This window comes from Tachypleus tridentatus, chromosome 10 (genome assembly GCF_004210375.1).
Source record: "Tachypleus tridentatus isolate NWPU-2018 chromosome 10, ASM421037v1, whole genome shotgun sequence".
Taxonomy (NCBI): domain Eukaryota; kingdom Metazoa; phylum Arthropoda; class Merostomata; order Xiphosura; family Limulidae; genus Tachypleus; species Tachypleus tridentatus.
The window spans coordinates 116569679-116597428 of NC_134834.1; the positions used below are offsets into that span (position 1 = coordinate 116569679).

Below are 27750 nucleotides of genomic sequence, written 5' to 3' on the forward strand. Positions count from 1 at the left end.
GAAGTCGATGAATCTGGAAAGAGCAGATTAACATGGTAAGGACAGGTGACAGAAAAACCCTGCAGTAATGGGAAAGATAAATGGTATGAGGTAAAGCTGCTTAATGACCCAAAATCAAGGAAACCATAAACTCCTAGTCAAAAAGCCATGTGAGAAATATGGAGACACCAACAACAGTATAACGTGCAGCAGAAAATCCATGTGTGAAAGACCTTCCACTTTACTAATACATTCTGTGGATGAAAAATAGAGGAACTAAGCCAAGTGATAATCTACATGACTGGAAAAACCAGATCTTCTTAACAACCAGACTATACAAAAGCCAGTGAAGAAGGAGGAAGATGTGAAATGTGGGATGCAGAGCTGGTGACTGGGGTTGAAGAAGGAAGTCAGGTAATAAGGGAATTAGTACAGGAGGGAATAACTGTAGTTAGGATAAATGAGAAAACCACAATTGAGCTGGTCAGTAAAGAGAAAACTGAAGGACCCAGCACAGAGTGGCATAGACAAGGGAAACTACCCGATGAAGCAATCGGATAGGAGGATAAACATATAGGAATTTGTGTGATTAATCCTGGCTGAAGGTATCCATAGACAAAGCCTGAGAAATAAAGTCCAACAAAACAAAGGTCAAATATAGTCTTCAGGTAAAGTGTGGGAAGGCACAGCAAATTCAGGAGGTGTAAACAGGTGATCAAAATCGTTTACAGTCTGTCCAGGTTCCACATTTTCATGAATAAAAGTGAAGCAATGTCAGGAGGTAAAGATTGACCCACATAACATTCAATAGGCAAATGTCCTAATGGATCATCAACACCTGAAACCCACGGTAAAACACCTGTCAAGCGTGAGACACCTGAAGTGGCGAATTAGCTTCAGAATTTGTGTTGTATCAGTCAAAAAAGCATTTGAAATAAGAAGAAAATATGACAATAGTGAGGCAAAGTGGACTTGAATTCTTTACAAAACAAACAAAATTAAAAAGAGAAGCAACAGTTTAATAAAGATGTATAGAGAGAGTCACATGTGAGTGTAAAGTGATATGATTATTTGTTGTATAGAGAGAGTCACATGTGAGTGTAAAGTGATATGATTATTTGTTGTATAGAGAGAGTCACATGTGAGTGTAAGAGAGAGTACATGTGAGTGTAAAAGTGATATGATTATTTGTTGTATAGAGAGAGTCACATGTGATGTAAAGTGATATGATTATTTGTTGTATAGAGAGAGTCACATGTGAGTGTAAAGTGATATGATTATTTGTTGTATAGAGAGTCACATGTGAGTGTAAAGTGATATGATTATTTGTTGTATAGAGAGAGTCACATGTGAGTGTAAAGTGATATGATTATTTGTTGTATAGAGAGAGTCACACGTGAGTTATTTGTTGTATAGAGAGAGTCACATGTGAGTGTAAAGTGATATGATTATTTGTTGTATAGAGAGAGTCACATGTGAGTGTAAAGTGATATGATTATTTGTTGTATAGAGAGAGTCACATGTGAGTGTAAAGTGATATGATTATTTGTTGTATAGAGAGAGTCACATGAGTGTAAAGTGTATGATTATTTGTTGTATAGAGAGAGTCACATGTGATGTAGAGAGTGTGAGTGTAAGTGATATGATGATTATTTGTTGTTGTATAGAGAGAGTCACATGTGAGTGTATGATATGATTATTTGTTGTATTTGTAAAGTGATATGATTATTTGTATAGAGAGAGTCACATGTGAGTGTAAAGTGATATGATTATTTGTTGTATAGAGAGAGTCACATGTGAGTGTAAAGTGATATGATTATTTGTTGTATAGAGAGAGTCACATGTGAGTGTAAAGTGATATGATTATTTGTTGTATAGAGAGAGTCACATGTGAGTGTATGATAAAGTGATATGATTATTTGTTGAGACAAACATTGGAATCAACAAGGGGGTGCAGAAAGCTTGTAGCATGCAGAAGGCAGCAATGAATACATATACTTAAACTTGTGTGATAAACATTTCAGAATTATTATGTAATTAACACAATTCCAGACTGCAGTAACCAAAAACATCCCAAATGACAAAATCTCCAATAATACTCTACTAGAGATAACATGAATGTAACAATTAACAAAATCTAAGATTGCACCTTTACTAAAGTTGCCAACCATGGAGTTACAAGATGGAGATTTTTTAAACACAACCAGTAACCATTTTGACTACAATCCTTCAGATACTGGATGGCTAAGTCCATCTGACCTTGGCCCATTGACACCTGGAACACAGATGTATATATAAAATGTTGTAAAAATAATAATATTACAAATGTTACACATTTTTACCCTTTCCTTAACAGATGTATATATAAAATGTTGTAAAAATAATAATATTACAAACGTTACACATTTTTACCCTTTCCTTAACAGATGTATATATAAAATGTTGTAAAAATAATAATATTACAAATGTTACACATTTTTACCCTTTCCTTAACACCGATAATTGGATGTTCAATAGATGTTCAATCAGACTACTTGCACAGTTTATTTTTTATATTACACAAAACAATGACAGAATCTTTCAGTAATATAAATTAAGATTAATGAAAAATTAACCACAACTATCTCATTAAAGTTCACCTGTTATATGTCTTCACTAAAGATACAACTTGGCAGAATAAGACATTCAGCAAACAGTAACTTTAATAAAACACAAACTACATTGATAAACATTTCACACCCATAATTAAAATGTGAATTGTAGTTATAGTTTGGAAAAACTATATGAACTCCTTCATAACCAAGAATCAATGTGTTTGAAATTGGTATATTGATTCTGATTTCACATTTAATATAATGTTAAGTTGATATCAGATAGGACTAAACAAATGTTTAGTTCATATTCTGTAGGACTTAACTAATGTGTTATTCATGTTCTGTAGGACTTAACTAATGTGTTATTCATATTCTGTAGGACTTAACTAATGTGTTATTCATGTTCCACAGACTTAAACAATGTGTTGTTGATGCCTAGTAGAACTTACAAAATATTTTGTCAATGTCTTCTATGACATAACCAATGTGTTATTCATGTTCCATAGAGTTAAACAACATGCTGTTAATATCAAGTAGGACTTAACCAATGTTTTGTCGATGTTCTATAGGACTTAACCAATGTTTTGTCGATGTTCTATAGGACTTAACTATTGTGTAGTTCAGGGTTCAGGGTCTTTAGGACAAAACAAATGTTTATGTTCTGTTAGGTGTAAGATAAAACATAGCTTCTATTAGCTTTACTTACAACAGTAGCTGAGTCTATAGATCTAAATAATATGGAAAGTTAGATTTTATGAAATCAAAAATATTACACTTGATTTATCTGTTCCAGTCAAAATACAGCCAGCTGTAAGGATTGTTCTTTATCTGTTCCAGTCAAAATACAACCAGCTGTAAGGATTGTTTCTTACAGTATCTTGACCCTTCCTATAAGTTTTGAGAAGTCTATCATCTGTTCTAAAGATTACTCTTGATATTGATGCACATGGTACATTGAAACTAGTCAGGTAATTACATTTACATTTGTTCTTCCTCATTTAATTTGTGCTAATAACATTGTTAATGTTTACAATGTTTGTAGGTAACATAAAGTGATACATAATTTGATTATAATTCTATCATTACTTATGGATTTTGTAGTACCCTGACACTTATTATTAATCACCTTACTTAATCCTCTAGTTTGGGTAACTCGGATTTTGTAGTACCCTGATACTTATTATTAATCACCTTACTTAATACTCTAGTTTTGGTAACTCGGATTTTGTAGTACCCTGACACTTATTATTAATCACCTTACTTAATACTCTAGTTTGGGTAACTCGGATTTTGTAGTACCCTGACACTTATTATTAATCACCTTACTTAATCCTCTAGTTTGGGTAACTCGGATTTTGTAGTACCCTGATACTTATTATTAATCACCTTACTTAATCCTCTAGTTTTGGTAACTCGGATTTTGTAGTACCCTGACACTTATTATTAATCACCTTACTTAATCCTCTAGTTTTGGTAACTCGGATTTTGTAGTACCCTGATACTTATTATTAATCACCTTACTTAATACTCTAGTTTGGGTAACTCGGATTTTGTAGTACCCTGATACTTATTATTAATCACCTAACTTAATACTCTAGTTTTGGTAACTCGGATTTTGTAGTATCCTGATACTTATTATTAATCACCTTACTTAATCCTCTAGTTTTGGTAACTCGGATTTTGTAGTACCCTGACACTTATTATTAATCACCTTACTTAATACTCTAGTTTGGGTAACTCGGATTTTGTAGTACCCTGACACTTATTATTAATCACCTTACTTAATCCTCTAGTTTTGGTAACTCGGATTTTGTAGTACCCCGATACTTATTATTAATGACCTTACTTAATACTCTAGTTTGGGTAACTCGGATTTTGTAGTACCCTGACACTTATTATTAATCACCTTACTTAATCCTCTAGTTTTGGTAACTCGGATTTTGTAGTACCCTGATACTTATTATTAATCACCTTACTTAATCCTCTAGTTTTGGTAACTCGGATTTTGTAGTACCCTGACACTTATTATTAATCACCTTACTTAATCCTCTAGTTTGGGTAACTCGGATTTTGTAGTACCCTGACACTTATTATTAATCACCTTACTTAATACTCTAGTTTGGGTAACTCAGATTTTGTAGTACCCTGATACTTATTATTAATCACCTTACTTAATCCTCTAGTTTTGGTAACTCGGATTTTGTAGTACCCTGATACTTATTATTAATCACCTTACTTAATCCTCTAGTTTTGGTAACTCGGATTTTGTAGTACCCTGATACTTATTATTAATCACCTTACTTAATCCTCTAGTTTTGGTAACTCGGATTTTGTAGTACCCTGACACTTATTATTAATCACCTTACTTAATCCTCTAGTTTTGGTAACTCGGATTTTGTAGTACCCTGACACTTATTATTAATCATCTTACTTAATCCTCTAGTTTTGGTAACTCAGATTTTGTAGTACCCTGACACTTATTATTAATCACCTTACTTAATCCTCTAGTTTTGGTAACTCGGATTTTGTAGTACCCTGACACTTATTATTAATCACCTTACTTAATCCTCTAGTTTTGGTAACTCGGATTTTGTAGTACCCTGATACTTATTATTAATCACCTTACTTAATCCTCTAGTTTGGGTAAATCGGATTTTGTAGTACCCTGACACTTATTATTAATCACCTTACTTAATCCTCTAGTTTTGGTAACTCGGATTTTGTAGTACCCTGACACTTATTATTAATCATCTTACTTAATCCTCTAGTTTTGGTAACTCCGATTTTGTAGTACCCTGACACTTATTATTAATCACCTTACTTAATCCTCTAGTTTTGGTAACTCGGATTTTGTAGTACCCTGACACTTATTATTAATCATCTTACTTAATCCTCTAGTTTGGGTAACTCGGATTTTGTAGTACCCTGATACTTATTATTAATCACCTTACTTAATCCTCTAGTTTTGGTAACTCGGATTTTGTAGTACCCTGACACTTATTATTAATCACCTTACTTAATCCCCTAGTTTGGGTAACTCGGATTTTGTAGTACCCTGACACTTATTATTAATCACCTTACTTAATACTCTAGTTTGGGTAACTCGGATTTTGTAGTACCCTGACACTTATTATTAATCACCTTACTTAATCCTCTAGTTTGGGTAACTCGGATTTTGTAGTACCCTGACACTTATTATTAATCACCTTACTTAATCCTCTAGTTTGGGTAACTCGGATTTTGTAGTACCCTGATACTTATTATTAATCACCTTACTTATTACTCTAGTTTGGGTAACTCGGATTTTGTAGTACCCTGACACTTATTATTAATCACCTTACTTAATCCTCTAGTTTGGGTAACTCGGATTTTGTAGTACCCTGACACTTATTATTAATCACCTTACTTAATCCTCTAGTTTGGGTAACTCGGATTTTGTAGTACCCTGACACTTATTATTAATCACCTTACTTAATCCTCTAGTTTGGGTAACTCGGATTTTGTAGTACCCTGATACTTATTATTAATCACCTTACTTAATACTCTAGTTTTGGTAACTCGGATTTTGTAGTACCCTGATACTTATTATTAATCACCTTACTTAATCCTCTAGTTTTGGTAACTCGGATTTTGTAGTACCCTGACACTTATTATTAATCACCTTACTTAATCCTCTAGTTTTGGTAACTCGGATTTTGTAGTACCCTGACACTTATTATTAATCACCTTACTTAATACTCTAGTTTTGGTAACTCAGATTTTGTAGTACCCTGATACTTATTATTAATCACCTTACTTAATACTCTAGTTTTGGTAACTCGGATTTTGTAGTACCCTGATACTTATTATTAATCACCTTACTTAATCCTCTAGTTTTGGTAACTCGGATTTTGTAGTACCCTGATACTTATTATTAATCACCTTACTTAATCCTCTAGTTTGGGTAACTCGGATTTTGTAGTACCCTGACACTTATTATTAATCACCTTACTTAATACTCTAGTTTGGGTAACTCGGATTTTGTAGTACCCTGACACTTATTATTAATCACCTTACTTAATCCTCTAGTTTGGGTAACTCGGATTTTGTAGTACCCTGACACTTATTATTAATCACCTTACATAATCCTCTAGTTTGGGTAACTCGGATTTTGTAGTACCCTGATACTTATTATTAATCACCTTACTTAATACTCTAGTTTGGGTAACTCGGATTTTGTAGTACCCTGACACTTATTATTAATCACCTTACTTAATCCTCTAGTTTTGGTAACTCGGATTTTGTAGTACCCTGACACTTATTATTAATCACCTTACTTAATCCTCTAGTTTGGGTAACTCGGATTTTGTAGTACCCTGACACTTATTATTAATCACCTTACTTAATCCTCTAGTTTGGGTAACTCGGATTTTGTAGTACCCTGATACTTATTATTAATCACCTTACTTAATCCTCTAGTTTGGGTAACTCGGATTTTGTAGTACCCTGACACTTATTATTAATCACCTTACTTAATCCTCTAGTTTGGGTAACTCGGATTTTGTAGTACCCTGATACTTATTATTAATCACCTTACTTAATACTCTAGTTTGGGTAACTCGAATTTTGTAGTACCCTGACACTTATTATTAATCACCTTACTTAATCCTCTAGTTTGGGTAACTCGGTTTTGTAGTACCCTGACACTTATTATTAATCACCTTACTTAATCCTCTAGTTTGGGTAACTCGGATTTTGTAGTACCCTGATACTTATTATTAATCACCTTACTTAATACTCTAGTTTGGGTAACTCGGATTTTGTAGTACCCTGACACTTATTATTAATCACCTTACTTAATCCTCTAGTTTGGGTAACTCGGATTTTGTAGTACCCTGACACTTATTATTAATCACCTTACTTAATCCTCTAGTTTTGGTAACTCGGATTTTGTAGTACCCCGATACTTATTATTAATCACCTTACTTAATACTCTAGTTTGGGTAACTCGGATTTTGTAGTACCCTGACACTTATTATTAATCACCTTACTTAATCCTCTAGTTTTGGTAACTCGGATTTTGTAGTACCCCGATACTTATTATTAATCACCTTACTTAATACTCTAGTTTGGGTAACTCGGATTTTGTAGTACCCTGACACTTATTATTAATCACCTTACTTAATCCTCTAGTTTTGGTAACTCGGATTTTGTAGTACCCCGATACTTATTATTAATCACCTTACTTAATACTCTAGTTTGGGTAACTCGGATTTTGTAGTACCCTGACACTTATTATTAATCACCTTACTTAATCCTCTAGTTTGGGTAACTCGGATTTTGTAGTACCCTGACACTTATTATTAATCACCTTACTTAATCCTCTAGTTTTGGTAACTCGGATTTTGTAGTACCCTGACACTTATTATTAATCATCTTACTTAATCCTCTAGTTTGGGTAACTCGGATTTTGTAGTACCCTGACACTTATTATTAATCACCTTACTTAATCCTCTAGTTTTGGTAACTCGGATTTTGTAGTACCCTGACACTTATTATTAATCACCTTACTTAATCCTCTAGTTTGGGTAACTCGGTTTTGTAGTACCCTGATACTTATTATTAATCACCTTACTTAATACTCTAGTTTGGGTAACTCGGATTTTGTAGTACCCTGACACTTATTATTAATCACCTTACTTAATACTCTAGTTTGGGTAACTCGGATTTTGTAGTACCCTGACACTTATTATTAATCACCTTACTTAATCCTCTAGTTTGGGTAACTCGGATTTTGTAGTACCCTGACACTTATTATTAATCACCTTACTTAATCCTCTAGTTTGGGTAACTCGGATTTTGTAGTACCCTGATACTTATTATTAATCACCTTACTTAATACTCTAGTTTTGGTAACTCGGATTTTGTAGTACCCTGATACTTATTATTAATCACCTTACTTAATACTCTAGTTTTGGTAACTCGGATTTTGTAGTACCCTGATACTTATTATTAATCACCTTACTTAATACTCTAGTTTGGGTAACTCGGATTTTGTAGTACCCTGACACTTATTATTAATCACCTTACTTAATCCTCTAGTTTGGGTAACTCGGATTTTGTAGTACCCTGATACTTATTATTAATCACCTTACTTAATCCTCTAGTTTGGGTAACTTGGATTTTGTAGTACCCTGACACTTATTATTAATCACCTTACTTAATCCTCTAGTTTTGGTAACTCGGATTTTGTAGTACCCTGACACTTATTATTAATCACCTTACTTAATACTCTAGTTTGGGTAACTCGGATTTTGTAGTACCCTGACACTTATTATTAATCACCTTACTTAATCCTCTAGTTTGGGTAACTCGGATTTTGTAGTACCCTGACACTTATTATTAATCATCTACAGCTATATAGCACTGGTTTAATCTAAAGATAACTCCATACACGTTAATTTATAAAGACCAATTTTCCCTAAGTTCTAAGTGATGAACAGTAAGTACGTTATGTACCTGAAAGTAATTTTCTGTTCCAACAACTTGGCTACTAACTTCTTGTAGCTCTTGGGAAGGATCTGCTCCTGGAGAAATAATGATGAGGACTGGTTCTGTTTCTTCAGTTTCGTTTTCATAAATCCTTCTCAAGTTAACTGCTAAAGGCGAGAGCTCTTTCAGGCCTAGATAAAGCAAAAATATTCACTTGTAACCAAATCTTTAAGAAGTGAAGAATGTAGGTCTACATCAGTCAAAACATGTATCTGTATCACGTATGAGAACTGAGATACTCATGTAATTAATAACCCTTTTCTACTTCAAACTCACTCAAAATACATTTGTATCATATAATAGCCACTAAACAATTACAATATCAAGGTTCTTATTTTAAAAGTTATATCTCATTTTGAAATGAGAATGATAGTTTTACCGATTTCTAACAGTGTAGTGTAGATATACTGATTGGGAAACAACATTTAACAGCAATATAATTTGTGTCTATCCTCAGGCCATTCCAAAAGTGAATGTTGACCTTTGCTTGCAAGTTCAGATTTTCAAATACTCTGCAGAAAGTGGTGGCTTTAAATGTGAGACAGACATCACCATTTACAGTATACACGAGAACTGAGCTACTTCTGGAAACATATGACCAACCTTATTCTAAACCTACATCAGTCAAAATATATCTATATCATATATATAAGAACTGAAATACTCATGGAATGAATACCCACTATTCTAAGTATACTTTAGAAAAGATCAGTAAATAGGTACACTTTTGGTAATACAAGTAAACCATATCCGTGTATAAATAATACCTGGCAGAGAAATAGAGATAAAGACCAGACAATAAGTACACTTTTGGTAATACAAGTAAACCATACCCACGTATAAATAATACCTGACAGAGAAATAGAGATAAAGACCAGACAATAAGTACACTTTTGGTAATACAAGTAAACCATACCCACGTATAAATAATACCTGACAGAGAAATAGAGATAAAGACCAGACAATAAGTACACTTTTGAAAATACAAGTAAACCATACCCACGTATAAATAATACTTGACACAGAGTAAAGACCAGAGGATAAGTACACGTTTGGTAATACAAGTAAACCATATCCATGTATAAATAATACTTGACACAGAGTAAAGACCAGAGGATAAGTACACGTTTGGTAATACAAGTAAACCATATCCATGTATAAATAATACCTGGCAGAGAAATAGAGATAAAGACCAGAGGATAAGTACACTTTTGGTAATACAAGTAAACCATATCCATGTATAAATAATACTTTACACAGAGTAAAGACCAGAGGATAAGTACACGTTTGGTAATACAAGTAAACCATATCCATGTATAAATAATACCTGGCAGAGAAATAGAGATAAAGACCAGAGGATAAGTACACTTTTGGTAATACAAGTAAACCATATCCATGTATAAATAATACTTTACACAGAGTAAAGACCAGAGGATAAGTACACGTTTGGTAATACAAGCAAACCATATCCACGTATAAATAATACCTGACAGAGAAATAGAGGTAAAGATCAGAGGATAAGCACATGTTTGAGAATATATGGTGTGGTAGTTACGTATAACTGATCATGTTGTGGTAATTAAGTACAACCAATCAGGGTGTGCTAGTTGTATTTAGTTCATTGTGAGTTTGACACTGATCTAAGCAAGTGGTTTATGACGTTTCAGACATACAGTGTTGTCAGAATATAAAATACATCTATTTTTATCTTCAGTTACTTCTGAGTTCATATTTAATATTCTAGTATAATGATACGTATGTTGTGATACCAGTATGTTGCCATGAAATCATTTTTCTGTTCCTTCCTCAACATATGACTTTACACTTGTAACCTTCACAAATACTTGTTACATACTCTGTAGAGCTTTTCAAAATTTGTTTTTTAAATAGTGACAGAAAGACCATTTAAATATTCCACAATCAGAAAAATATCACAGGAAGTTAGATGATTCATTGATAATTAGATACATGAAAAAATCCACAATCAGGAAAATATTACTGGAAGTTAGATGATTCATTGATAATTAGATACATGAAACAATCCACAATCAGGAAAATATTACTGGAAGTTAGATGATTCATTGATAATTAGATACATGAAACAATCCACAATCAGGAAAATATTACTGGAAGTTAGATAATTCATTGATGAATAGATACATGAAACAATCCACAATCAGGAAAATATTACAGGAAGTTAGATAATTCATTGATGAATAGATACATGAAACAATCCACAATCAGGAAAATATTACTGGAAGTTAGATAATTCATTGATGAATAGAGTAATAAGTTGTATTTTTAAAGTTCTAAAGTCACCACTTACACACAAAGATGGATATTTAATATATTGCAAATATACTATACACATCTTTAACAATGAATTTTGTTTTATATTCTGGTTAGTAAGTTGTAGCTTTTTACCTAGTACACGAGTTACAAACAATGTTAAAGCACTCTGAAGTCTATCTGGTCTTAAAGCTTGAATTAACAGAACTTGTTGAAAAGAAGAGAGCTGGCGAACTACAGTTGGAGGAATGTCCTGCTCACACTGACTGCTTGTAGAAAACTCTCGCCACATGGCAGCATCATCCAACTGAAGAGCTGATACCAAGTGGGGAAAGGTGATCTGTAGACAATGATCTGGTTACTATTAAAACTTACTAGTTGAAATTAAATAGCTTTATAAATTATATTACCTTAAATTTATCACATTATGTACATACCAAAATAAGGAAAACTAATAATAACAATGAGAGTTTCTTGTAATACATTAGGTTATTCCATAGACTACATCTGCCTTACAAGTTTAGGACAATGTCTCATTAGGTGAAACTGACTAAGTAGTGAAATATTGTTCAAACAGAGGTGTAAGTAACAGGTGTAAAAAAAGGATTTGAAGGAAGAAATGAAACACCAAAGAATGTAGCTGGAACAAAGTAACAGAAGTGACATCATCAGAAATTACACAGAGTTTTAGGATGGACTTGTTCATTGTATAGAAGAGTCCATATTGGACTGAAATCCATTCCTTAATTAGAGTTTGTGAAAGGCTGGTGGATTTTGATCGAGAAAGATTTTTTAAGTTTCCCAAGTTTTGGGTATTGTACAAGAACAATATAATTTTCTCTAACTAAATTTTCTTTTAACAAATACATTACAGGATTTCCTACCTGAACTCTCTCTTGACAAATACATGATAGTATTCTCTATTTAAATACCTTAAACAGGATGATGGTATTAGTAGGTACATGTCAATATTAAAACAATTTATTACAAATTGCACCTTTAACAGTAAGGTTTAACACTACTTCATCAAAACTTTGTAACTGTTCTAAAAATACCCCTTCTTACTGTAACATAATAATACTTGTAATCCATAACTTCTACCACTCTGATACTATTAAGACAATTTGCAGAAAGTAACTATGTTATCACACCATGAGGATGGATGTAGTAATTTATACCATTTTTAATGATGCTTAGTCCTAACGAGTTAGTACACTGTATGATTAGATCACCCGCTGTTCCCATCATAAGTTATCAGAAATGTTCCTTACTTTCAATAATGTTATTGCTAGAGCTCTTTCATCTGGAACCCACTTTGGTCGTGCAGCTTGCATTTCAAGTTTAATATCTGTTACCAGCAAGCCCACAAAAGCTTCCCATTCCTGTAAGTGAAATAACTCATTCTAAAACGTTACTACATGGTGATACTAACAGTAAAGTAACATACTGTAACATGTTACTATATAGTGACTCTGGAAGTAAAATAATAAACTTTTAGATGTCATTCAATGATGATCCTAGAAGTAACATAACACTGTAAGATGTTACTACATGGTGAACGTGGAAGTAAGATAACACACTGTAACATGTTATTGCATGGTGATCATGGAAGTAAATTAACACTAAGATGTTACTACATGGTGATCATGGAAATAAAATAACACTGCAAGATGTTACTACATGGTGATCATGGAAATAAAATAACACTGTAAGATGTTACTACATGGTGATCATGGGAATAAAATAACACTTTAAGATGTTGCTACATGGTGATTATGGAAGTAAAATAACACTGTAACATTACTACATGGTGATTATGGAAGTAAAATAACACTAAAATTATTACATGGTGATTATGGAAGTAAAATAACACTTTAAGATGTTACAACATGGTGATTATGGAAGTAAAATAACATTTTAAGATGTCTCTACATGGTGATTGTAGGAGTAAAATAACACTGTAAAATGTTACTACATGGTGATCATGGAAGTAAAATAACACTGCAAAATGTTACTACATAGTGATCATGGATGTAAAATAACACTTTAAGATGTTACAACATGGTGATTATGGAAGTAAAATAACATTTTAAGATGTCTCTACATGGTGATTGTAGGAGTAAAATAACACTAAGATGCTACAACATGGTGATTGTGGGAGTAAAATAACACTGTAAGATATTACAACATGGTGATTATGGAAGTAAAATAACACTGGAAAATGTTACTACATGGTGATCATGGAAGTAATATAACACAATGTAAGTTGTTACTATATGGTGATCCAAGAAGTGAAATAACACTGTAACATTGCTACATGGTGATCATGGAAGTAAAATAACACTGTATGATGTTGCTACATGGTGATCATGGAAGTTAAACAACACTGTATGATGTTGCTACATGGTGATCATGGAAGTTAAACAACACTGTATGATGTTGCTACATGGTGATCATGGAAGTTAAACAACACACTGTTAGATGTTACAACACAAAGATTTTGAAAGTAAAATAACACACTGTTTCTGACACTGAATAAAATAAACTGTTATGCTATAATTGAAATGAAACACATTCATCTAAGATATGGTTTGCCTTCAATTATAATAAGTTAAACACAAATCATTCATAATGTGTATTTTCTGTTTCATAAAATCTTAAAATATTCCACTTACATTATCTTGAAACATATGTGGATACATTCCATGAACTATGTGCATGGCAAATGTTAAGCGGTCAGCTTTAAATAAGGAGCGAGAAACATATTCATATAACAACAGCTGCAGTGCTTTAGTGAGCTCTTTTATCCTGTCATCAGTGTGGCCATCTTTCCCCTGTACCAGAATGACAAAGAACTTCAATGTACTTCATTCCAATACCAAACATCTTCTAAATACTTACTAGTGTAATATTAAAAGTACTTTAATCTCAGTTGCAAAGAAAATTAAATAACAATAAACAGTGAATTTGAAGGGTCATAATATGATTAATATTACAGTTGTTGTACACCTTTTACCTGTGTTAGAATATGTTAGTAAAAGGCATGCAGAAAACCCTAACAAGACACATGATTTACACTATGTAACAAAGTGTTTACTTTTTCTTGTTCCTGGGCATAAAGTGTTATTTCCCAATTGCTTATGTCTAAAGTAAATGGAAAAGACCAATTCTTCTCTTCAAACTTTGCTTTTAAAACCTGGGTAATGAAATTTTCAAATTTATCCATTTTCCAGAACATTCGAGGTAGATTCAGTGCTGAGTAGATGATTGAGAATTTCCTCAAACTTACAAGAATTTTCAAGAACTTTCTAGAATGTTGTAGAAATTAGGAGAATTTTCAAGAACGTTTTAGAATTTTCTAGAAATTTTCATGGAAATATATATACAGGGGCTCACCACTCACCACTTCAGTTTAGTGCTAGCTGCCTAAGTAAACACATAGACCTATCTGATTTTATCAGAAATGGCATAAAGAAGCTGAAAATTTTAGACCTTTTAAAATTTAAATATCTTTCACTTTAGTTTTTTTAAATTTCCAGCAGTATAGAAAAAATATCACATATAAAATATTTAGCATGAACCTCTTACACATTGGTTGTGGATGAAATACATTTATTCTTCATAATAACAATTTTATTTTGCTCTTTTGCAGGATGGTACAGAGGGGAAAAGAGAGCCATGAAGTTCCCTATTCCAAAAATTTGGCATGAACTCACTGACCACTCAAGCAACTGCTACTTCTGCATGGTAGACCCTTCCAAACACTGGGCTGGAAAGAATGCACCTGCTATCATGTATCCAAACCTTCCTTCACCCATCACTCCAGTGCCACACTGCCCTGAGCTCTCTGTACCCACTCAACCAGAGAGAAAGCAGCCATCCTCAGAAGAGAGCAACAAATCAGAAGAGGAGGTAGACGTTGAAGATCCAAATTACAATTTCAGAGATGCAGCTGGTGAGAGAAACCCATACTAACTCAACCAAGGACACCTCAATGACTTGATCAGAGATCTTGGTCTAACAAAGTCAAATGTCGAGACTATATCTGGGGGCTGATACGTGAAAGTGATTTACATTACAGTCGCAAATCTCGAAAAACTACTCACTTCTTAACATTTTCGTATAACTTTAGCATAAATACATGTAAATCTTGATTCATATGTTGTTTTATTCAGACCTTATTACACAGAAACCTTATTACCCTTTTAACCTTTAACCTTTAATAATAACCTTATTATTCAGACCTTATGTTAATGAAAATGTGCACATTTTCCCCCTTTTTTACACAGAAAATAGGTTAATTTCTAAATTTCATTATCCAGGTCACAAAAGTAAAGTTTGAAGGGAATAATGGCCATTTTCTGTGCTTTTACAACATAAGCAATTAAGAAATAACACATACTATCCAGGAACAAAATCTGTGTTACATAGTGCTATATTAGAAAATGTTGGCTATACTAAACAGAAAGCTCTTTAAAAAACTGTACACCTTTTATCTGTATTAAAATATGTTAGTAACAAAGTTTAAACTGTTCACATACAAAATTACTTACAGCCTTAGTCTGCAGAGCTCGATTAAACAAACTGAGGAATGACGATAAACTGAAGCGATACATGGTGTTTAGTTTAGTAAGTTCCACAATCAGAAAGTACAGATTGCTCCCAAACTGGGCAAGAGGCAGATACACTTTTCGTTCCTACAATACACAATACTGTTTGTTATTATAAAAGTATTATAAAAATTATTTAATTTTATAAGGACAAGTAGAAATTAATATATATGTAACCTAGTTACCTATAGTAATACAAAAAAGTTACAATGCTAGAAATCACATTGAAACAAGAAAGTCAAATCTAAATTATACCTATTTAAGGTCAGATTAATATGACTGCAGAGATCTGCCAAAGTAAGGATAAAATTTATTAAATTATAAATTTTTGTAGTTTTGACTTGCCTCAATACATTTTGTAGCATTAAAATTGTTTTATTACTATAGCTAACTAGGTTACATATTAATTACAAATTAATATTATTTATTAAATGTTTGTATTATAAAATTTAGTTATTATTCTCTGGTTGTATAATAAAGTTAACTGTTAAATGTCTGTATTATAGAACTTAGATAATATTCCCTAACTTATTATAAAGCAAATAGTTAAATATCTGTCTTACAGAATGTAGTTAATATTAGCTGGTTGTAATATAAAGCAAATAGTTAAATATCTGTCTTACAAAATTTAGTTAATATTAGCTGGTTGTATTATAAAGCTAATGGTTAAATATCTTTCTTACAGAATTTAGCTAATATTAGCTGGTTGTATAAGAAAGCTAATGGTTAAATATCTGTCTTACAGAATTTAGTTAATATTATCTGGTTGTATTAGAAAGTTAATGGTTAAATATCTGTCTTACAGAATTTAGTTAATATTATCTGGTTGTATTATAAAGCTAATGGTTAAATATCTGTCTTACAGAATTTAGTTAATATTATCTGGTTGTATTATAAAGCTAATGGTTAAATATCTGTCTTACAGAATTTAGTTAATATTATCTGGTTGTATTAAAAAGCTAATGGTTAAATATCTGCCTCACAGAATTTAGTTAATATTATCTGGTTATATTATAAAGCTAATAGTTAAATATCTGTCTTACAAAATTTAGTTAATATTAGCTGGTTGTATTATAAAGTTAATGGTTAAATATCTGTATTACAGAATTTAGTTAGTATTATCTGGTTGTATTATAAAGCTAATAGTTAAATATCTGTCTTACAAAATTTAGTTAATATTAGCTGGTTGTATTATAAAGTTAATGGTTAAATATCTGTCTTACAGAATTTAGTTAATATTATCTGGTTGTATTAGAAAGCTAATGGTTAAATTACTGTCTTACAGAATTTAGTTAATATTAGCTGGTTGTATTAGAAAGTTAATGGTTCAATGTCTGTGTTGAAGAATTTACTGAATACTTTCTTGCTGTATAATAAAGTTTCTTGTACATTAACTATATTATTAAATTTATTAACATTGTCCATGATACAAAATAAACACTTTTAGTGAAATATCCAGAATGCAGGATAATATCTATGAAATCTGAATTACTTTTCTCTGAGAATAGTGTTTAATTTTACTTTTTTATATCTTATTTGAATGCAGGATAATATCTATGAAATCTGAATTACTTTTCTCTGAGAATAGTGTTTAATTTTACTTTTTTATATCTTATTTGAATGCAGGATAATATCTATGAAATCTGAATTACTTTTCTCTAATAATAGTGTTTATTTTTACCTTTTTATAGCTTATTTTGTGTTCAATGTTAGATTTAAATGTTGTTTTTACAAATTTATTGTCTTTATGTTTTACGAGCAAATATCTAAATATTACAAGTGTGATAAGTTGTGTTGTGTGAGATTTCAACATCTTTTAACATAATACTGTAATAGAACTGTACACATTGGTATGTAATACAGATAATATTACAACTAACTGTTTAGAGAGCTCTTTTTAAAGGAAAGTTTAGAAAGACAGTGTAAAAATATCACTTAAACAGTCCTTTGGGTAGACTACAGCCTGTGACAAAAATTATCATAAACAGTTAGCATGATACACAATGTATTACACTGAGCTGTAGTTCCTCTGATTTATTATTTCAATAATCGTAATATGACCTCTACTTTGAAGTTCATTATACTAACCTTAATACCTTTATTCCTTCTAATAAATCTATGATACTTTTGGGTTTAATATAATTAATTTTATATCTAAAACTACAAATATTTATGACAATGAAAAACTAACAACATGCATGCATTAAATATATTTCTATGCTAAAATAAAAATTTATGATAGAAATTATACAGTTTCTGAATATAGCAACACTAATTTCCACACTTTCTGTTCTCTTCTAAATCTGACCTCATCTAAGGAAGCTTGTAGCTGATGTGACTCTTTCAAAGCAGCTGTAATGCTGGAACTGCTGGATTTCGTTTCGTTCAATGAAGCTATTAATTCTTTGTTTTCTAGGATGTTTCCTTGAGCCGAGGCAAGTTGCTCTAGAAGCGACTCCTCTAATTGGGTGAGCTGAAGTTTTTGTTCTTCCTCTTGTTTCAATACTTCACTTCTTCTTTCTTCTAGTTGAGGTTTCTCATGTTGTAGAACAGCTGCCAACAGCTGAAAGAGAAGACATCTTTCAGTACACCCAATCAATAAAATAATCAAACCATAACGTTAGAATATTTCAAAACTTATCAGTAGGTAGAAAATATCTAAGTACACCCAATCAATAAAATAATCAAACCATAATGTTAGAATATTTCAAAACTTATCAGTAGGTAGAAAATATCTAAGGATATCATGAAACTGGAGAAATTATAATACAACGTTAATAATCTTTATATATGCAAAAATGACTCGTTTGGGTTGAGAAAATATTTTACGTAGAAGAGCAAACAATGTTTTGACCTTCTTTGGTCATCGTCAGGTTATTAATCTTTGATACTATGCCACTAGTGAACATGTGCATATCATGTGACTACTTTCCATCAATAATAGTGCATGACCTATGTTGCTGAAACTAGCTCCCACTGATATTGTCACTCGATCCTGATTTTTTGACAATTGGCAGACTGAGAGAAGAACAACAGCAGTGTGGAGGCAGGGTAGGAAGTGTGAGAGAGGAGGTAAGCACATATTTCACTTCTCACAAAAAGTTAGAACAAACATCGCAAAAGTTGGGCATGTGTAGGCAATACACATTGAAACTGAGTGGAGAGCAGCCACTGAGAATGAAGGATAAAACTGAAACATAAATGTGGTACACTGCACTACATTTGGAACAAGGTATGCTCTTTGCCATTGAAACAGGAAATCGATCTGTAAGAAGTGTAAAAAAAATGTGTACAGTTGCAATTCAGTTGGATAGGTGCAAGCTATGATAAAACCAAAATTTGTCCAACTGGGAAATGGAAGGAGGAAAGCCAGCTTTGTCCCCTTGTCACTGAGTGGAAAATCATGAGTAGATATGGTAAATTAAAATTGACAACTCACACAGAAGGAAGCCTCCTTGGTCCATCACCCCAGTAAAGGAGAACTGGTAAGGACTCCCTTCTCCTACTGGAAGGTAAAAGGAGAGAAGTCCTGAGGAACAACTGTCTGCAAGTTCATATTCTGAAAAGCAGACCAACCCCAATTTATTCGACCAAAAGGTAGGTGTGGATGGACAGAAATCCCCTTTTGTTTTATTTTTTAAGTGATGGTTCACCATTGAATGAAACTTATTGACATAGAGTATTATGTGTATTTACCACTGTGTATGCCTACAGGAATCATTATAGCACAATCTGTAAACAGTGTGTGTTTGAGACAAAGTATACATGCCCATGCTAAACCTGCCACAGAATGTCTTCTCACTATCAGTGTTAGAGAAAAAGAAAAGATGGTCAAGGAAAACATAAATGAAAACAAGTGATAACAGATGAAGAGATGAGTGTAGAACTGTCAGAGGAAGGTGATGGTATCCACCTGAGGAAGATACAGCGAGCTCATGCAGATTATGAGCAATAAATGTATTGGGAGCAGTCCACATTCTTACCTGAATGATCTTGTTCAATAGTTGACTAATGTGAGCAGCCAAAACATGGTTAGACGATGAGCCTGATGAGAACAAAGGTTAAGGAAAGGGTAACCTTATACGGATAGGTTCAAACAAGGCTTAACTAGTTGACAAATCTAACCAGTGTGTGTTACACCAGAGAAAGCATGGGAAACAGATGAGTTCTCAGGAATTAAAACTCAATAATGTGGACTCTAAAAGAATATAAGAATCACATAACATCATAAGGAACAAATGGACAAAGAAGCCAATCAGGACTGGAATGGGAATATAGGTTGAAGATGAAGAGGTAAGAAAATGGATACTAAAGACAGTATGGGTCTTAGGAAGGAAGGACTAGTTGAGATATAGGATAATGGAAGAGGATTCAAATAACATTATTGATATAAATATCTAATCAATAACATACACAGCGAGGAGAAGAGGGAAATAGGTCTTGAGGAAGAGATGGTACACAGAATATGTAGACAAAGGTTCAAAAAGGACCATAATGATATCACAATCAGGCACAGCAAAGGAAGGTAAATGATGCATGGCTCATAAAGTAGAGAAAGGGAAGGAAATGACAGGAGAGGACAAAAACTTTCTGAAACTAGAAGAAATGAAAGTTGTTCAGTAAAGTGGCCTGATAGCTAGACATGGTCAAAGTGGACAAGCCTTTGTCAAACAACCAGGTGAAGTGGGAAAAATGAGGAATGGAAAGGCAGAAACCATGTAAAAAAAACCAAAGGCAGAAGAAGGACTATCACCTTTGCTTAATGGACACAGATGAAGGATTTTTTGTTGGAATAAGAAAGAAAGGATGCAATACGTAGAGTCAGATAATGGTGGAAGTTGATGGACCTGACAAAAACCATCCATAAAGATATAATATGGTGATATGTGGATGAATACTGTCTAATCTAGGCTGATAGAGTAATAGAGCCCAAGACAGAGGTAAGGATAGATAAGATTGTACAAGTAAAAGTTAGACCAGTGGGAACCAGGGTTGTGCTGACCAATGTGGAGCCACCAGTAGAACTAGACACAGAGTAGTTTGGATTAGAGACAGAAATATGAAGAGTATTTAAATAGGTAGGTAATCACAGACTTGAAGAACCTTCCAAACTGGAATAAATGCATCCATCTCCAGATTTAGTGGGTCTGGAACAAGAGACCAAAAGGATGGAAGACTGGTGTTCCAGTGAGTGATGAAGGCATATATGAGGTGTCCTCAGTTGGGAACACACCCACCAAATAACCCATAGGTTGAGGGACCACTTCATAGGGAAAATTGTTTTGGGGGAAAATACTCAATCTATAACCAGATTCAGGGCTTCAGGAATATGATAGGCTAAAAGAACACAATATGGTGACTGTGATCTTCAAGAAAGGAGATCCACAACCTGAAAGCACAGAGACCTGGAACAACTATGCTTGGTATTACATGAAACTATTGTTGAGTGTTCAAAGTTAACGATAACCACCCTCCCCTGCAGGAAAAGAAGAAAATGGAACAAAACTCAACATCTGCTATTAACTCGAGAATAATGATATGGAGAGAAAACTCCTTCATTGACCATAAACTAGAAACCTCTCTTGAATAAAGAAAAGCACCACAATTTTCTAAAGATGAGTCTGTAAATAGATGTAAACTTGGACAAGATGGAGGAAGCAACACCCCCTCCATGGTTTTGGCTTTGTCTAACCACCATGTTAGGTTGGCTATGATTAACAAACAAGAATAAATATATGGTCAAATGGATCTCACCTGTTCAGTCAAGCAAAACATAGTAGTAGTTATGTTGAGTTGTTAGAACTGTGTTGAATATATTATTCAAACTGTAAAGTTATATAAGGCTAATTGTTTTAAGGCCAAATGACCTAACATATATCTCACCTGTCCAGTCAACCCAGCCCTTGTAGTGGTGAAGTTAACAGTAGTTAAAATTGATGAGGCATGAGGAGGAAGTTCAACCAATGAGTTCTGAGTCGTCAAGAAAAGCCGAAAATTTTCATTATAGTCAATTAACTTTTCCCCAATCTGAATGACATAACGTGGTCCTGAATGTACAGTAAACAAGAATTGTTAAATAGATAAATCTGTAATTGTAATTTGATGAAAAAAATTAATTTAAAAGGAAAAATGCATTTATTAAAATTATTTTAATATGAAAAAACGTTTTAAAACACTATAATCATGAATTATTATAACAGTTTTACTTTGTATTAAACTGTCAATTCTATTAAAGAACTGAAAGATGAAATCTCTAATCAATTATTCTACATTACATAGAAATTTACAATTTTGAAATTGTTTTAATTCTATACAGAAGGCTAGCCCTTTAATTAAAAATAACTCAATAAATAATTATAGAGAAACTGATAAAATGATTAAACTACAAATTTACTTTTATCTATTAATGAATATAACTGAAACATATTTCAACTTTACATAACAGAAAGTACCTTGACTTGTAAGATCTCCCCTCAACACTGGGAACAGTATAGGTTCAACTGTATCTACATCTCGAACAAGTAAAGTTTTTCCAAATCTCACAGAAAGTTCTAGACTGGTCACAAAGTTGTGATCCTAGAGAACAATTTCACTAATTTATAACAGTAAATTGTTAACATAAAGACATATCAACAACCTAACATAAAAACATGTATCAACAACCTTAACATAAAAACATGTATCAACAACCTTAACACAAAAACATGTATCAACAACCTTAACACAAAAACATGTATCAACAAACCTAACACAAAAACATGTATCAACAACCTTAACACAAAAACATGTATCAACAACCTTAACACAAAAAAAATGTATCAACAACCTTAACATAAAAAACAAACAACCTTAACATAAAAACATGTATCAACAACCTTAACATAAAAACATGTATCAACAACCTTAACATAAAAAAACATGTATCAACAACCTTAAAGACATGTATCAAACCTTAACATAAAGACATGTATCAACAACCTTAACATAAAGACATGTATCAACAACCTTAACATAAAGACATGTATCAACAACCTTAACATAAAGACATATATCAACAACCTTAACATAAAGACATATATCAACAACCTTAACATAAAGACATATATCAACAACCTTAACATAAAGACATATATCAACAACCTTAACATAAAAACATATATCAACAACTTTAACATAAAAACATATATCAACAACCTTAACATAAAGACATATATCACCAACCTTAACATAAAGACATATATCAACAACCTTAACATAAAAACATATATCAACAACCTTAACATAAAAACATATATCAACAACTTTAACATAAAGACACATATCAACAACCTTAACATAAAGACACATATCAACAACTTTAACATAAAAACATATATCAACAACTTTAACATAAAAGCATATATCAACAACTTTAACATAAAAACATATATCAACAACTTTAACATAAAAACATGTATCAACAACCTTAACATAAAAACATCTATCAACAACTTTAACATAAAGACATATATCACCAACCTTAACATAAAAACATGTATCAACAACCCTAACATAAACACATGTATCAACAACCCTAACATAAACACATGTATCAACAACCCTAACATAAAAACATGTATCAACAACCTTAACATAAAAACATATATCAACAACTTTAACATAAAAGCATATATCAACAACTTTAACATAAAAGCATATATCAACAACTTTAACATAAAAACATATATCAACAACTTTAACATAAAAACATGTATCAACAACCTTAACATAAAAACATGTATCAACAACTTTAACATAAAAACATATATCAACAACCTTAACATAAAGACATGTATCAACAACCTTAACATAAAGACATGTATCAACAACCTTAACATAAAGACATGTATCAACAACCTTAACATAAAGACATGTATCAACAACCTTAACATAAAAACATGTATCAACAACCTTAACATAAAAACATGTATCAACAACCTTAACATAAAAACATGTATCAACAACCTTAACATAAAGACATGTATCAACAACCTTAACATAAAGACATATATCAACAACCTTAACATAAAGACATATATCAACAACCTTAACATAAAGACATATATCAACAACCTTAACATAAAAACATGTATCAACAACCTTAACATAAAAACATGTATCAACAACCTTAACATAAAGACATGTATCAACAACCCTAACATAAAGACATATATCAACAAACCTAACATAAAAACATGTATCAACAACCTTAACATAAAAACATGTATCAACAACCTTAACACAAAAACATGTATCAACAACCTTAACACAAAAACATGTATCAACAACCTTAACACAAAAACATGTATCAACAACCTTAACATAAAAACATGTATCAACAACCTTAACATAAAAACATGTATCAACAACCTTAACATAAAAACATGTATCAACAACCTTAACATAAAAACATGTATCAACAACCTTAACATAAAGACATGTATCAACAACCTTAACATAAAGACATATATCAACAACCTTAACATAAAGACATATATCAACAACCTTAACATAAAGACATATATCAACAACCTTAACATAAAGACATGTATCAACAACCTTAACATAAAGACATGTATCAACAACCCTAACATAAAGACATATATCAACAAACCTAACATAAAAACATGTATCAACAACCTTAACATAAAAACATGTATCAACAACCTTAACACAAAAACATGTATCAACAACCTTAACACAAAAACATGTATCAACAACCTTAACACAAAAACATGTATCAACAACCTTAACATAAAGACATGTATCAACAACCTTAACATAAAGACATGTATCAACAACCTTAACATAAAGACATGTATCAACAACCTTAACATAAAAACATGTATCAACAACCTTAACATAAAGACATGTATCAACAACCTTAACATAAAAACATGTATCAACAACCTTAACATAAAAACATGTATCAACAACCTTAACATAAAAACATGTATCAACAACCTTAACATAAAAACATGTATCAACAACCTTAACATAAAAACATATATCAACAACCTTAACATAAAGACATATATCAACAACCTTAACATAAAGACATGTATCAACAACCTTAACATAAAGACATGTATCAACAACCTTAACATAAAAACATATATCAACAACCTTAACATAAAGACATATATCAACAACCTTAACATAAAGACATGTATCAACAACCTTAACATAAAAACATGTATCAACAACCTTAACATAAAAACATGTATCAACAACCTTAACATAAAAACATAGTTTACAATTAATTTATACAAGTGTTAATTTCTTAATTTCAGGAGAAAATACTTAAATCAGTTCTCAATCTTCACTTATCTGAATCATAAGTTAACAATAAATTAAACACAATACATACCTTTCTAAGTAGATGTTGTTCTAAATGTTGATAATTCTTTTAGACAATTGTTAATGGATTATTTGTAACCATCAGGCAGAAAAGGTTTTGATTTTGTGAAATTAATACTTTGGAATAAACAGTTTGAACATTTTGTAATGTTTTACACTGATTGAAACAGTGCTCTATAAAACTTGTGCATTGCTTAACCAATCTCTAAACAAGTTCTTGTATATGCTCACAATTTAATTCTTTGTTTACTCAAAGTTGTTTCCAAAATAAATTATATGTATAGCTTGAAAGAGTGTAAAATAAACTATATGAAACATCTACTTGTTAATAATAATTGGTGCTTACTTGTTTACTGTAACATTATTTTTATATAGTGTTTGCAAGATGACATCCACTGGAGCTAGGCATGCTTGTCAGTAAGGTAATATCTACTGGAGTTAGGTATGTGTTTCAGTAAAATGATATCTACTGGAGCTAGGCATGCTTGTCAGTAAGGTAATATCTACTGGAGTTAGGTATGTGTTTCAGTAAAATGATATCCACTGGAGCTAGGCATGCTTGTCAGTAAGGTAATATCTACTGGAGTTAGGTATGTGTTTCAGTAAAATGATATCTACTGGAGCTAGGCATGCTTGTCAGTAAGGTAATATCTACTGGAGTTAGGTATGTGTTTCAGTAAAATGATATCTTCTGGAGCTAGGCATGCTTGTCAGTAAGGTAATATCTACTGGAGTTAGGTATGGTTGTAGGCAATAACATGCTATGTTATGAAGCTTGGCATCCTTCTATATAAAGATAATTATCATGTGTAGTTCTGTACTCAAAATCGTTATGTTCTTGCTTAAAATTATTTAATTAGAAATCACTACAAAACCTCTTCTAGTGTTCTGTTGCTATGACATCAACTGGAGCTAAACACTATAGTAAAACACTACAGTAAAATAAATTAGCTGAAAAAGCAAACTTCTCTCACCTGCTGGTTAACCTCTTCAAATTGAGAGTCTTTCAAGTGACACTTTAGCCAATCAACAGCTCGCAGAGATGGATCAATAAGAAAAGGACACAATGTGGTCTGTGAAGTGAAACAAATATTAGAATCAAGTGGTATTCACATGTAGTTACTAAACAGAGATGGATCAATAAGAAAAGAACACAGTGTGGTCTGTGAGATGAAACAAATGTTAGAATCAAGCGGTATTCAAAAGTAGTTACTAAACAGAGATGGATCAATAGGAAAAGGACACAGTGTGGTCTGTGAAATGAAACAAATGTTAGAATCAAGTTGTATTCACATGTAGTTACTAAACAGAGATGGATCAATAAGAAAAGGACACAGTGTGGTCTGTAAAATGAAACAAATGTTAGAATCGTGTGGTATTCACAAGTAGTTACTAAACAGAGATGGATCAATAAGAAAAGAACACAGTGTGGTATGTGAAATGAAACAAATGTTAGAATCAAGTAGTATTCACAAGTAGTTACTAAACAGAGATGGATCAATAAGAAATGGACACAGTGTGGTCTGTGAAATGAAACAAATGTCAGAATCAAGTGGTATTCACATGTAGTTACTAAACAGAGATGGATCAATAAGAAATGGACACAGTGTGGTCTGTGAAATGAAACAAATGTCAGAATCAAGTGGTATTCACATGTAGTTACTAAACAGAGATGGATCAATACGAAAAGAACAGTGTGGTCTGTGAAATGAAAGAAATGTTAGAATCAAGTGGTATTCACATGTAGTTACTAAACAGAGATGGATCAATAAGAAATGGACACAGTGTGGTCTGTGAAATGAAACAAATGTTAGAATCAAGTGGTATTCACAAGTAGTTACTAAACAGAGATGGATCAATAAGAAATGGACACAGTGTGGTCTGTGAAATGAAACAAATGTTAGAATCAAGTGGTATTCACATGTAAACAGAGATGGATCAATAAGAAAAGAACAGTGTGGTCTGTGAAATGAAACAAATGTTAGAATCAAGTGGTATTCATATGTAGTTACTAAACAGAGATGGATCAATAAGAAATGGACACAGTGTGGTCTGTGAAATGAAACAAATGTTAGAATCAAGTGGTATTCACAAGTAGTTACTAAACAGAGATGGATCAATAAGAAATGGACACAGTGTGGTCTGTGAAATGAAACAAATGTTAGAATCAAGTGGTATTCACAAGTAGTTACTAAACAGAGATGGATCAATAAGAAATGGACACAGTGTGGTCTGTGAAATGAAACAAATGTTAGAATCAAGTGGTATTCATATGTAGTTACTAAACAGAGATGGATCAATAAGAAAAGAACACAGTGTGGTCTGTGAAATGAAACAAATGTTAGAAT

The 27750-nt window shown here is 32.1% G+C and overlaps 1 protein-coding gene across 1 annotated transcript in view; it reads right to left on the reverse strand.

The window, feature by feature from the left end:
• Positions 1–27750, reverse strand: part of LOC143230147 (cytoplasmic dynein 2 heavy chain 1-like) — a 291177-nt gene that overhangs the window by 34609 nt on the left and 228818 nt on the right. Inside the window, 10 exon segments of the mRNA XM_076463222.1 lie at positions 2129–2254; positions 9072–9235; positions 11529–11733; positions 12665–12775; positions 14069–14227; positions 15947–16090; positions 18312–18566; positions 21887–22050; positions 22456–22579; positions 26377–26475. Coding sequence (XP_076319337.1) covers positions 2129–2254; positions 9072–9235; positions 11529–11733; positions 12665–12775; positions 14069–14227; positions 15947–16090; positions 18312–18566; positions 21887–22050; positions 22456–22579; positions 26377–26475 — 1551 coding nt within the window.